The sequence below is a fragment of the Sus scrofa genome, chromosome 2 (assembly GCF_054392235.1).
Source record: "Sus scrofa isolate SSC_HxYL_T2T_F1_AM1 chromosome 2, Sscrofa_HxYL_maternal_Yorkshire_Landrace_v2.0, whole genome shotgun sequence".
NCBI classification, from domain to species: Eukaryota; Metazoa; Chordata; class Mammalia; order Artiodactyla; family Suidae; genus Sus; species Sus scrofa.
The window spans coordinates 126,399,972-126,414,891 of NC_139384.1; the positions used below are offsets into that span (position 1 = coordinate 126,399,972).

A 14,920-nucleotide genomic window follows, 5' to 3' on the forward strand; every position below is an offset into this window, starting at 1 on the left:
TCAGCCTACTTTATAAAATAAAGTATATGTGTGGGAAAAAATGCTTTCTAAGATTGATTTTAGTTACTTTTCATAATCATGTAAGATATTGGTGGTGATCTTCTAACTCCACTGTGTTGAACATGTAAGAATTCAAAATAGTCCATTATCTGGGTCTAGAAATTTTTTGTCTATTTTCTGAGTTCAGATGTCTAATTATTTTTTAACTCTTATTATTGGGGTAGAGAAAAAATGAATTCCTTTTCTAATTATAAGATTTTCTAATCGTTTTTTTAGGATATGAAAGTAAATTCAGTATATAATAGAAATAGACTCTTGTCACCTTAATAGGCAAAATGGAGTATCTCCTGGAGTCTGTGAGGCTTGAACAATCAAGACAAGAGAAGAATGGCAGCTCTGATACCCCAGCAACAAGAGTATATAGTAAAGCTATTAATATAACTAAGAACTTGATAGTTCTACTTTTTATTTTCGATTAGGAAGCAGAATCTGATTAGCCTGCTTTGGAACAGGTATCCACATCCTGATTAGTCATGCAAGGCCATGGTCCAGGCTGTAGTAGAGAACCATTCTAGAGAAGGGGAAATCCATGCCTATTCAGCTACCCCAAGGATCTGACCAGCATATTCTCTCTCGGACTTAATTTTGAGTCCATCTTTCCTTCACTTGTAATTTCCTTATATGAAGATTGCCATTTGTGAAAGCAGTGTAAATATATGGATGTTATGTTACCTTATCAAAATTTTACACACTACTGATCTCTAAAGTAAATACTTTTTTGTGCTACATTAAAAGTAAAGACTCCATTAATAATGTTTATGCATCACTTTCTTGTGATAACATCTATGACATGAATCAAAATATTTTCTAATTAATATTATCTATTTTTGAGAACTTTTGTTTATTTTGGCTATGCCTACAGCATGTGGAAATTCCTGGGCCAGGGATCAAACCCATGCCACAGCAGTAACAATGCCTGATCCTTATCCCACTGAGCCACCAGGGAACTCCTTGAGAACTTTTTAAACTTACAAGTGATCAGAATCGTAGCCAAATTCAAGATTGTGGAGATTATTACCTATAATTGATGTTTCTTTTATATGTTTTAAAATATTGCTTATGTTTTTATCTCTCAGGTCCAATATTTCCCTCTACTCAGTTGTTTCATTACGGCCACTTCCCACAGATTATGTTCCTTCAGTAGTGATGCTTCCTGGTACTTGTCAAACCCAAGGTAATCACAAAATAATAAAGGAATTTTTGAAGTGTAATATGATAAACTTAACAATGCAGAATGTTGCTGCTGAAGGCAAAATTTAATGCATTCAGTCAAAATATTTTTTAGCTTATATGAAATATTGTGAATGACTTCATGAATTTTTTCAAAGATAATTGATGTGGTATTGATATCAAATAGTATACCAGTGGAAAAATGTTTTGAGTTTGGTGATGGGAATTGTAGTTAATATGAGAAAATAAGAAAATGAACTAATAGAGTTTACAAGGCTATGTTGAATGAACATGTTATGAAATACTGATGGATTTGGAATGAATTAAAGTTGCTTTTATATGATAAAAATCTCATTTGGCAATAATTTGTTTCACTTGAAAACTTTTTGTTTTAAGATATAGAATTATCAGAAGAAACCACAGAACCAAGTGATGAAATGATAGCATATGACTCCCCAGAACAGTTGAATGAGCAATTGGTGACTCTTTCACTTCTTCCTGAATCCCGGTGGAAAAACCTTCTTAATCTTGATGTTATTAAGGTAATATTATACCATAGTATACTTAATATTGGTCCATAGAGACACATTCCAGAAGCGTTTTCTTTAGTAGAGATAGCTTCCCTTTGAGGACTTTAGGAGGAGCAATTAATGACTAAGGTAGTAAAGAGTACATCATTTAGCTGAATGCTATTTAATCCAGTATGATGATCACAAGATTTTCTTCCTCTGTTTTTCTCTCTCCCTCTCCCTCCTTGTGTGTGTGTGTCTCGACTTTGAGACAACTCAAGGACTTTGGATATAGCAAAAGTACAGCTTGCAACTACAGAGCTATTAGAAATTGTATGTTTTAGACCCAGCCAAATAAATTACTTGTTTAACTTCTGAAACAAGAAAAAAAATTGTTGCCATAATGTGTAATGTTTCTATCACTAGACATTTGGGGACTAGAAGGCTTTCACTGTTTTTTGTTTGTCTGGGGGTTGTTTTGTTTATTTTTTGGTTATTGTTTTTAGAGTATAGTGGTGAATCAGTTTCTGCTGTACAGCATAGTGATCCAGTCATACATATACATACAGTCTTTTTCTCTTACCATCTTCTATCACGTTCTATCCCAAGAGATGGGACATATTTCCCTTGCTGTATAGTAGGATCTCATTGCTTATCCATTTCAAATGTAATAGTTTGCATCTCCCAACCTCAAGCTCCCTGTCCATCCCAGTCCTTCTTCCTAGCAACCCCAAGTCTGCTCTCCATGTCCACGATTTGTTTCAGTTTTGTAGACAGGATCATTTGTGCCATATTTTAGATTCCACATGAATGTGATTATCATATTGTATTTGTCTTTCTCTTTCCGACTTACTTCACTTAGTATGAGATTGTCTAGTTGCATCCATGTTGCTGCAGAAGGCATTATTTTGTCCTTTTTTATGACTGAGTAGTAATCCATTGTGTGTGTGTGTGTTGTGAGTGTATTACATCATCTTAATCCATTCATCTGTCATTGGACCTATAGGTTGTTTCCATCTCACTGGTTTTTTTAGAATTAAGCTTCATTCACCCTTTGTCATACCACAACCTGCTCTGTCAGCTATGAGAAGATTTGCTGTGTCAGGTTCACGCACATATATAAATATGAACTAGGTACTAGTTACTGTCCTGAGACCATAAGAATGGGAAAAACCGGAGTTCCCATCGTGGCTCAGTGGTTAACGAATCTGACTAGCAACCATGAGGTTGTGGGTTTGCTCAGTGGGTTAAGGATCTGGCATTGCCATGAGCTGTGGTGTAGGTCACAGACACGGCTTAGATCCCTCATTGCTGTGGCTGTGGTGTAGGCTGGCAGCTACAACTCCATTTGGACCCCTAGACTGGGAACCTCCGTATGCCATGGGTGCGGCCCTAGAAAAGACCCCCCCCCCAAAAAAAAAAGAATGGGAAAAACCCCTAGTCTCTTTGTCCTTGAGGCGTTTACAGTTTTACATGAAAAAAGGGACGATTATTTAAAAAAGGAAAATGGACAATTATGGCATAAATTAGTGTTTTTCAGGGCATGTTTCATGACCCCTGTTTGTAAGTAGCAAAAGCAATTGAAAGATAGTCTAGCATGGAAAATTGCAAAGATGATCCTGGTAATAAGGGTAAGTATTGTTTTATGATGTGGTTAGATATATACATACACACAGTCACTAGAGGTTATGTCTGTACTGAGTCATATATAGGCTGGCATAATAAAAGTGTAAGGAACACTGACATAGATAACCATGACAAAGTGTGGTAAGTATTTTTGTAACTAAAAACGTAGCATCAGAGAAGATATATGTGTCTTGTGTAAGAAAAGAGAAGTGTTCACATATTAATTTTACAGAATTTAAAAGTGCTTTTTACTTGCTCATTTTTTACAAGATTGGGCATCAGCATAAAGGTAGGAGAATAGTTGTAAAATCTCCTTCATGTTGTGTAGTCTGTCAGCTGTAAAGGAAGTACTTCATGGAAGAGCTCTGAAGGCAATACATTAAAAAGTGCAAGCAGGTCAGTGTGAAAGGAACAATCGTAAGTCCAATTAATTGATCTAAATTTGGGGACCACTCTGCTTGCTAAGATATATTTTGTTCTGCATAAAAACTAGAAACCCAAGTGAATGATCTTTATGAGAGAAATATGCTAGCACCTCTAATATTTTTATTTTCCTCCAAATGAAAGAAGCTAGATTTTTTTTCTTCTTTTTTTTTTTTTTTTTTTTAGGGCCATACCTGCTGCATATGGAAGTTCCTAGGGTATGAGTAAAATTAGAGCTGGAGAAGCCAGCCTGCACCACAGCTCCACTGAGCAGAGGCCAGGGATTGAACCCGAATCCTCATGGATACTAATCGGATTTGTTATTGCTGAACTACAATGGGAACTCCTAGATCTTTTTTTTTTTTTTTTTTTTCTTTTTAATGGCATATGGGAGTTCCCGGGCCAGGGATTGAGTCTGAGCCATAGCTGAGCCCTACACTGCAGCTGCTTCAATGCTAGATCCTTTAACCCACTGTGCCAGGTTTAGGATCAAACCTGCACCTCCAAAGCGACCCAAGCCACTGCAGTCAGATTCTTTCCTTTTTGGTCTTTTGTTCTTAGTCTTTTTTTCTTAGGGCCTCACTTGAGGCATATGGATGTTCCCAGGCTGGAGGTCCAATTGGAGCTGTAGCCACCGGCCTATGCCACAGCCACAGCAACGCAGAATCTGAGCCGCATCTGCGACCTACACCACAGCTCACGGCAATGCCGGATCCTGAACCCACTAGCAAGGCCAGGGATCAAACCCGCATCCTCATGGATGCTAGTTGGGTTGGCTAACCGTTGAGCCACGACAGGAACTTGTGCAGTCAGATTCTTAATTCAAGTTCACTATAGCAGGAACTCATATATTTTTTCATTTTTGCCCTGTGGGTTTTCTACTTTGTGTTTTCTTTCTGAAATTAGGTAACTTCCAGAGCCCCCTGGAGCTTCTCTAAAGTCTTTTGTCTTCATTTACAATTCAGTTGACTGTCTGCCTTCTAACTCAAGAACAGTGAGTTAGAAGGGTAATCTGACTCTTACTATATTTCTACTATTCCAAAGAAGGGCTGTTCTTACAGTACTTTGTCCTGCTTTCTGATAATGACTTTCTTTTATGCTTTGCCCCCTGGAGGCCACAAGCATCCCTGGTTTTCTTTCAAAAAGCAGGTTTCCTCAGGGTTCCTAAAGAATAGAAGAGGAATAGTGTATGGTAAAATTTTAAGATTCCTTTATTAGGCAGTTTACCATAGAAAGAATCCATCAAATGCTCCTGTGGAGAGATAGATAACAGTGTAGTCACCATAACTGAATGCTGTCAGTAGGAATTCTGATGGAGGTTTTCCTCATAGAATTTTGCCAACACTTGAAATATTTTATAAATGAGTGATTAATACAAAGTTCTAAAGAAAAATAAAATTTCCAAGAAAATAGAAGAATTAGTGTCATGCTTCACTCAGAAAAATTTCACCAAATTGCTCCTAATGGCAGAGTCTGCCTCTTGAGTCCAAATTTTCTTTGGAGAAAAGAAATTTGAATTATTGAGCATTTATGTAGATTTTGCTTTCTAGCCCATTTTGCAAAAAAAAAAAAAAATTGTATTTCAGTATAAAAGTTCCGAATTGCATGTTATTTCTTCACCTGAATATTCATGCTTCAGGAAAATGAGCTATGTTTGTCTTAGAGCTTTCCTGAACTCTGCATTTTTCTTCTTGTCTTATCAGCAAGAGTACTGGAAGTTTGCTTTGGGAAGCCCAGTTTAAAGATAGCTGTGGTATTGGTTGGTTGGGATTTTATTTTAGCATCCTAATCTGAAAAAGTTTCAGTCCTTTTTTTTCCTTTTTCTTTTTTCTTTTTTTTTTTTTTTTTTTTTGGTCTTTTTAGGGCCGCACCGAAGGCATATGTAAGTTCCCAGGCTACAGGTCGAATCAGAACTACAGTTGCTGGCCACGGCCACAGCAACACCAGATCTGAGCCATGTCTTCGACCTACACTGCAGCTCTCGGCAACACTGAATCCCTTAATCCACCAGGCATCAAAAGAGTATTCTTATGGAAACTAGTTGTATTCTTAGCCCACTGAGCTGCAATGGGAATTCCTCATTCCTTTTTTAACTTTTGAACTTTTTAAAATTTAAATGGGAATTAAATGTTTGAAACTGTTGGCAAGATAATTACTGGTCTTTTTTCCTTTTCTCATTTTCTCATAATTAGAAAAAGAATAAACCAAAGGAACCACCCAAAGTACCAAAATCAGCACCATTTTTTATTCCAACAGTTCCTGGCCTTGTACCCAGATATGCTACACCTGAACAAAATAATGATCCTCAACAGGTAAGAACCATATTGGAGCTTTGGAAGTATATGGGGTGTGTGTTTTGTGTTGTACATTTGTAGTTCTTAACCAAGACCTAATTTTATAGATATAGAGTAAATCTAGCTTTTTGAAATTATAAACCATAACTTTTTTGTTACATTTGTGGTTTCTGAATAATGTGTATTTGTTTTTATTTAAGTCTAAAGTGGTAAATCTTGGAATTTTGGCTCAAAAATCAGATTTCTGCTTGAAACTTGAAGAAGGACTGGTAAATAATAAATGTAAGTTAAATTATAAAAGTTTTACCAAGTATCTTCAGCTTATTCTACTTGATATGAGGAAAAATTGGGTAAAATAATAGCACATTTCTCAGTAGCTGAAAGTAAAAACCAAAACGATTGAAATTTTGGTTTTAATCTGAAGTAGTTTTAGCTTTGTGTTACACATTGAATGAGTGACACTAAACTCTGATGATATTGACATTATAATAATCTTTTGAGAACCTTTCCTTCTTTCTGCATGGAAAATTGGATTTTTTTCTTTTTTCTTTTGTTTTTATTTACAAATACAGTTTGCAGTATAGTTTGAAAAACAGCAGAGACTTTCGTTTTAGGTAATTTCAGATATTACCAAATTATCCCATAAAAAAGGTGATTTTGAAATTTGAGTGTTATAAATTCTGAAAGCTACAGTCTGTAGCTAATGATAAACAATAAGAGCTATAAGCATTTAACAGAATCGTAAATCAAAATTCTGTTTGATTTATTCTCTTGTTATCTGACCCAAATGCTTTTGTTTTTATACCAGTATCACTCGAGTGCACACTGACAAAAGTCAGAGAATGGTATTAGTGGATCACTGTAGCCGGCTAAAGAGTAGCAGTATCATAAAAGGAGTAACTTGTTATATTTATGGAGGAACAAAGAAGAAAAGCACTATTATTTAATATATATTGAAGAACAGAAAATAAAATGTATTACTTTTGTCATTGGTGTTCATTTTGAAAAAAACTACAAGCATACCTACTGCCAGTATAATATGAAATGCCTCATAAAGTTTTGGAGTTCTTTGGTAGCCTAGCAGGTTAAGGATCTGGTATTGTCTGTCACTGCTGTCTCAGGTTCCACCCCTGGCCTGGGAACTTTTGCATGCCACAGACACAGCCAAATAAAAACCTTTAAGTATGTATTATGTTTTCGTAGGATGCATATGCAACAAGAATGCTTACTTCTAGGGAAAAGAAGTAGATTTGGGGTGGGTAAGAATAGAGTCTTTCCCTTCATATAGTTCTGTACTGTTAGTGTTTCTTAATGATCATGTGGAATTATTACAATTTTACAACAATAGTAAGAAAGAAAAATAACAGCTACTATTAATAACTTGGGATATATACCTATAGCTTTCTTCTATTTGTATTTTTTCTGGTTGATTTAGGATTTATGAGCATCTTAAAATGTCTTTTGCTAGGCATTAATTAGATTGTAACAGCTTTAGTAAGAAAAAATTTAAAATACTGAAAATGCCAAAAAAAAAAATTAAGCCACAGAAGTAATTTCCTTTGCAATTTCATTGTATGTTGCTTGGGAGTCTGAAATGAAAACTAGTTTTCTAAATGAAATGATTGTAGGTAATAACTGGATTCTTAATAAAACTTACTATAGATGAAGCTGCTCTTAGCCTTCTGAAAGAATTAGGCCCATCAGGAATTGAAACAGAGCTGCGAAGTTTGTCTCCTGATTGTGGTGGTTCTATAGAAGTTATGAAGAGCTTCTTGAAAATGATTGAGATGATGTTGGATAGAAAGCGTGATTTTGAGTTAGCCCAGGCATACCTTGCACTCTTTCTGAAGGTAAGTCTAATATGTAAAAATTGCCCTCCTCTAGAGTAGTGTTTGATAGAACTTACTCCAAAGATGGGAATGTTCTATATCCATACTTTCCATGTGTGGCTACTGAGCACCTGAATTGTGGCTAATGTGACTGAGAAACTGAATTTTTCATCTTACAGAAATTTAATTAATTTAAATAGCTTCCTATCTCTAGTGACTACCATGTTGGATAGTTGGACAGTGCAGCAGCTTTGTAATTGTTTTTTGTTGTGTTTTGTTTTACTTTTACCTCAACACAGTTTTGATTCAACCTCTTGACTTTTCGTTGTGTCATCCATTTGATCAGTATACTAAACTATTAACTTTTTAAAGTAGTTATGTTTTGGCAATTTTTTTATGATGATGAAGAGAACGTCAGGCTTTATGTTTATTTTTTGTATTTTTTTTTTCTACTGCTGAAATGCAAATTTTTACTTCTACCCTGGTTGAAAGAGTTTCAGATAACTTGACAGTAACACTTCTTTTATGGATAATATAATGGAGAACTCATGTTTATCTAAAATGGAGAACTCATGTTTATCTCAGTAAAATGTATTGAAGGAGGTAGATGATGCTGATTTTCAGTGATAGCAGATATGATATGATAAATTTATTCCATTTATATCCAAGTATTCACTTGATCTCATTATTTAAAATTATTTAAAAGTAGATTTATTGATGGTAGTGTGAAGGATTAAAAAAAAAATAGAAGTGAAGTGCTACAGATTGTTTTTATGTTCTTTCCCAGATTTGGTTCCTGAATATAAGTTTACTTAAATCTTTAGAAAATAAAGCAAAGGGCCCCTAGGCCATTCATTACTAATGTGTTACAACGAAAGGAGGAGACTTAAAAGAAGCACAGAAATACAGATTTAGTGTAAGAACTGGGACCTTGTCTCTGCGTCTGTATCAGGACTGTCCTTAAGTGGAAGAAAGTGATGACCACTTTAATTCTAAGAGAGTGATAAAGGAACTCTATCAAAGTTTGATAGAGGAGAGGGAAGTTGGAGATGGTTATAAACCAGATTTATGAAAAAAATAGTCTCTCCTGATGTTCCTTGATAAAAGAGTTAAATCCAGTTAAATTTTCTTAAAACATTCCACTATTATTTCTCTTTTCAGTTACACCTTAAAATGCTTCCTTCAGAGCCAGTACTTCTAGAAGAAGTCACAAAGTTGTCATCACAGTTGGAAGAAACATGGATCCATTTACAATCACTCTTCAATCAAAGCATGTGTGTTTTAAATTACATAAAAAGTGCTTTGTTATAAAAATAAACATAGGTAACTAAGTCAAAGATTTTTATATTAAAGGAGTTGAGTTTAACTCTTATCTTTTTTCCAAGTTCCTCATATGAAAAGAAAGTAAATGCCAGCACTGCCAACTAGTCAGTCATCCTCCACTTTAAATGCTAAATACTTTCTTGAAATAAAATTATACCTATCTTTTGCTTTAAAGATATAAATAATTTTCTCAAATGATTTATTTTCTGAGACTCTTCATGTCAATTACTTGGATATGATTTTTTTTTTTAATTGTCATCACCAAGCTCATGTTTTTTTTTAATATTTGTAACATATGAGGTGTGCTGGTGTTTCCTATAAGGTATTGCTGAGTTAAACTGAAGATAAAACTGATACATAATGTAGCTGTAAAAGTGCCTTCATGTTATGAGGTAAAAGGCATGTTTCTTTCCTTGGTGGCCTTTCCTGAAAACAGAGAGCTGGGAGGCGTGTTGGACAGTGCAGCGCTCTTGTATTGCTCAAGGAATTGACGAGGAAGTTGCTCAAGATCTCAGTGACAGATCCAGATTTTCTAACACTTCCCTAATCCTGTCTCCACTGTAACCTTTCTAAAGGAACTTATTCTTTTATATGAGAGGCTCTTTCACAAGCAACTTACTGCAGGAGACAATTGAACAGACCCCTAGGATAAGTGAGGGAAATTCCAAATTCCATTAAACATACCCTTGAAATGCTTTTCTTCTTCACTGACGACCTTTTTATTTGGGAAGAAACTGCTGACTGTACTTTTCTTTCATAACCATTGTGAAACCAGATAGCTCTGGAAGTTTCTTTTTCTCTCATCATTGTTGTTGTGGTTCAAGACTTCAGCAAAAGCAGTTCTTCTTAAAAAGCACACTGTTCTAAAAACTTTTTAGTTTTTATAGTTAAAAGTAGTATCATTCATAAATTTAAACAGGTTGTATTTGAATACAGGTACATTCTAATTAAGGATATACTTTTACAGAATAATCTCCTGAATGAATAGTCCTTTAATTGTCAAGGTGTTTTTGTTTAATCGTAAAAGGCAGAATTATTAAACTGCTAAAGAAATAAGCCAATCTGGTTTTTATACTTTGTTCTTTTAGAAATGTATGTAAACTTAAAACCATTTTATTAAATGTTAATAATGACTTAAGTTCTAGCTTTAAAAACTATATTTCCCTTGCTCCAAATACTGTATTCTAAAGACAGGTACTATCTTTATGCAAGATATGATGTTCACTTATGTACTATGTGAAGATTGTAAATATCTAGAAACATTAATAAGAGTTCTAAACAACTTGTATTGCTGTGACAAATCTTGAACTTTTTTTTACATGGAAATACAGGAGTTGAGTATATTTTTACTGGAGATATCTTTAAATAGTTTTAAAGCTTCATTCTGGCAGGTATTCTTCCAGAATCTTGTATGTTTGCCATCAAGGAAGAGAGGGAGAAAAAAATACAAAGAATAATTTTTTGTGTATATATTTTTAAAAATATATCGGTCTGTACACACTGCTTTTTCTTTAAATTTTAAACTACAGACCCAGTATATGACTACTGTTTACTTGTGAAAACATTAAAGACAAGTCTGTTGCTGATGATTACCTTCAATCCTAATACCTTCCCTAGAAGTAACATTTAACTTTCCATCTAGACCTTTTTTTGTGGATGTATATACATGTTGTATATTGGTACAGGAAATAGTGTGTAGCTTCAGTTTTTATTTAAATATATGTATATCATTCTGCAGCTTTTCTCTGTGGTTTCTTTGAGTATAATCTCACCTAATTTCACCTATTTAACTTTTGTATAGTGTTCCACAATCTGTTTAGCCTATAATGGACACTAGGGTAATTTTTTTTCCCCCTATTTACAAACGGTGCTGAAAAGAATGTCATCCTCTGCCTCTTTATGTGCATATAAGGATTTCTCTACTATATGCTTAAGCTTTGAATTGCTGGATCAGAGTTAGACAGTTTTAAAGAGACACTTTATTGGGCTATCAGAATGGCTATTATTAGTTTACAGTTTCTCAGCAGTGAGTGAATACCTGCTCCCCATATCATTAAAGACATTTGGTTTTAGATTAACAATTTTTAAATTAACCTAATATGTGAAAAATTGTCATTTTTATTGTTTATATTAAAAATATCTGACTCTAGTGAGGATGGTCATCTTTTCATATATTTATTTTGGACTATTATTTCTTTGCCAACCCTGCTCATTTTTTTGTTGAATGATTTGTCTTTTTATCTTAAGGACTTGTGAGGAGATTTTCATACAGTTTAGATAAATATTAGTCTTATACATCTGTTATGATGTTTTCTCCCAGTTGGTCAATTGTTTTTACTTTTGGTGTCTCTTTTAGACAGTTGTTTTATATTATACCTAATCAAATTGATAAATATTTTTCGACTTTTTTTTCAAAATATAAAGCATATTCTGTATTTTCTTCTAATTATCATATATGCATCCAGATCTCCATCTGGAATTTATTTTTGTGAAGAGTACAAGGTGCAATGCTACTTTTATTCAGAAGTCCAAAAACCATTTGTTGAAGTATATTCTTACTCATTTTGGATGCAGTTTTATTATGTGCCAAATTCTTTAAGGTATTTGATATTCCTAATAAATAATGCATGGCTTAGATTATAGTCTTCCAGTATGTTTTCAGGGATGGTGGTGATAAAGCATTCCTAATATTTTTTTCAAAAATGTCTTGGCTATTGGTGAGTATATCTTTTTGTTTTGATTTTAGTTGCACTAAATTTATGGTGTTAGTTTGAAGAGAATTACAGTTTACCCTTAAACAGAGCGTTAAGGGTGCCAACCTTCTGTACAGTTGAAATCTGTCTATAATTTATACTTGGCTCTTCATACCTGTGGTTCCTCCATATCTGTGATTCTGCATCTGTGAATTCAACTGAAAAGTGTGTAGTACTATGGTATATACTGTTGAAAAATATCCCTGTGTAAGTGGACTCACCCATTTCAAATCTGTGTTGTTGAAGGGTCCACCACACAATAGTTATTTTTCTTCAAGAACAATCTATGTCTTCATTAAACCAAGTGTGGGCTTCTCTTTGCTTCATGAGATTTCTTTATATAATCATACTTTTTTTGAAAGATTTATTTCTGGTTATTTTATTTTCATTATATAGTGAAATATATATTTTTTAAAATATATTTTATAATTGGTTATTGCTGTCATGGTACAAGCAATTTGCTTTTTTTATATGCTGAACATTTATGACACTGAAAAACTCAAAAGTTTGTGAGTATATTCTTAGGCAATCCAAGAGAATCCCATCTTCTGCAGTTGAATCTTTATTTTCTATCTGATATTCATATTTCATTTGTTTTTAATTAGGATTACTTTAGCAATCTGGCACAGAATGTTAGACAATAGCAATGCTTAGAAATTTTTGTGTTATTATTTTAGTGGAATGTTTTTAATGTTCCACCATTAAGGATAGTGTATGCTCTGAATTTCTGGTAGCTATACTTAGTTAAGTTCTATTTTATTACTAATTTGCTATTTTTTTTTAATTTTAACTAGAAGTATAGAATCTTATCAAGTGATTTATTTTCCCAGTATATATTGGAAAATCAGTATCTTTAACTGGTGTAATTAGTGCATTTTATTCCAAGATTTCTTACATTGAGATGTACTTTTATTTTTGGAATAGAACTTTTTTATTTTTATAAGAGATGAAACTGGTACATTTGTCTGTTTCATGGAATTTATCTATCCTTGACATGTATTTTAAACTAGCCAAAGGGGAAAGAGTCTTGCATAAAGTTGTTATTAAATAGTGATTTTTGTTTAATTTTTTCTATGGTTACCGAACTAGTTGGATTATCTGTCTCAAGCCAGTGTTGGTAAATTTTCCTTTCAAATCATGACATTAATCTAGATTTTTCAAATTTATTAGTGTAAGTTATATTAGGATCATGCCCTTTTATTAATTGCTAGGTTGAAATGACCAAAACCTAACTCAAATATAGGAGCATCTAAAGTCCAAAGATAAATATTAGCTTTACCTACTGCTGGATCCACAGGTTCCACAGGAATTAGTCCCTTTCTCCATCTCTCCTTTTTTGCTCTCCTCATTATTAGTAAACTGTTCAGTCAAGATCTCTCATTCCCTGATTCATCAGATAGTTTATTGAGGACTTAGTATGTGCCAGAATTTTGTTTGTGCTGGGAATATAAGTTGATTAAAACTTGAGGTAATACTGCTTCTGGCAGCTCTGAATTTACATATTTTCCCCACAGACTCATTACTGAGTAAACAAATCCTGAAAGAGAATTTTTGCGAGCCTACTTAAACTGTGTACCATAGTTCATGGTGATTGAAGTAGCATGTTTAAGCAGAGGAAGAGGCCTCTGACAGTTCACACACAGCTTTCCCTGACTGTATGACATTTGGAGAGCTCTGAACTTTCCACCTGCTTCCTGAGGGGAACAAGGGAGAACTGAAAGTTTAGTGTCAACGGACTGGCTGTAGAGCCACCAAGTCAAAGGGAGCCATGACCCCATATCAGAGTGTGACTGCACTATCCTAGCCCAAGGCCCAGTTGGAAGGCTAGGTGAAACCTGGGGCACAGGCTAAATGGGATGATGGTGGTGAGTGGAGGAAGGAGAAGGAAAGGATCTGGCATCACAAAAGGCTTTTCCTTTATCCACATGCCATCTTGGAAAGGAGAAGGGAGTGGACTGAACCACTGAGAAGAAACAGCCTTAGTAGAAAATCTGAACATAAAATTTCACGAAATATTTGTTCAAAAGAGCCTAAACTATGTGAAAGAGACTGAGGTACCTTTTATTTGGTAAATCTGTTTCCCTCATCCCCTTCCAAATCCAGCAGTATGAGGGTTTAGGATGAAATGTAGTTTGCTCTATAAAGAATCTGTAGGGATTTCTTTTTTAGTGTCTGTATGGTAGACTGAATTTCCAATTCCAATTAATGCTTATTTACAGTTCCAGCTGAATTCTACTAAATGTCTCAAAAGGAGTACATAAAATATTCAGTACTTATTTTTTTATCTCCACTTTTTAAAAATGATTTATCTACACCAATGACGTACATAGCAATGATTTAATGTTCATCGAAAAAAAATAAGCATGGCATAAAACCTGGGCAAACTTCTTTTTTTCAGCAATATCATTTATTTGCCATTACAGTCAGGAATGTATATTTCAAATCAAAAAGTTTTGTTACCATTTTAATTTTTTTCCCCACTATCTCTGACTAACCAGTCTTTACAACTTATTTATTTTGGTTCTTTTTCCTTATCTGTACTTTCCAAGTCTGGCCTCTGTCCCATAACTCTGGCCTTATTTCCTCAGTCCTAGCCACACCCTGCTCTCTACACTAAATATTACACAAGCACAGTGGCTGAATTAGTACAAGCGCATGGATTTTCCAACCTGGATTCACCTTACTGTGTGGATTGAGTCTAGGTATAATATACCAAAAGGTGAAATCCTCCTCCACCGAGCACAGTGCTTCGCTCCTCCTTCCTTCAATCACTGACTTACTGTCTCATAAATGCTACTCACTTAGCAGCTACTCTATCTCAGGTGCTGTTTTATGCTCTTGAAATACTTCAGAAAATAAAACAAAGCGCTCTGGTCCTTGAAGAGCTTAGTTTTAACTCACCATCACCATTCTTTTATATTCTTTTGGTTGGC

General features: G+C 34.3%; 1 protein-coding gene across 2 annotated transcripts in view; it reads left to right on the forward strand.

Moving 5' to 3' along the window:
- WDR36 (WD repeat domain 36) overlaps window positions 1-11,871 on the forward strand; it is a 43,835-nt gene extending 31,964 nt beyond the window's left edge. Inside the window, exons 18-23 of one of the 2 annotated variants that reach the window (XM_003354239.6) lie at window positions 1,137-1,234; window positions 1,627-1,772; window positions 5,981-6,100; window positions 6,283-6,364; window positions 7,745-7,932; window positions 9,073-11,871. In XM_003354239.6, the coding sequence (XP_003354287.3) occupies window positions 1,137-1,234; window positions 1,627-1,772; window positions 5,981-6,100; window positions 6,283-6,364; window positions 7,745-7,932; window positions 9,073-9,222 (784 nt within the window). In that variant the 3' untranslated portion in view covers window positions 9,223-11,871. Of the gene's footprint in view, window positions 1-1,136; window positions 1,235-1,626; window positions 3,003-4,484; window positions 5,199-5,980; window positions 6,101-6,282; window positions 6,365-7,744; window positions 7,933-9,072 lie in introns of those variants that run through there. The other variant, XR_014838515.1, reaches the window with a different exon arrangement.
- The last annotated feature ends 3,049 nt before the right edge of the window (window positions 11,872-14,920 follow it).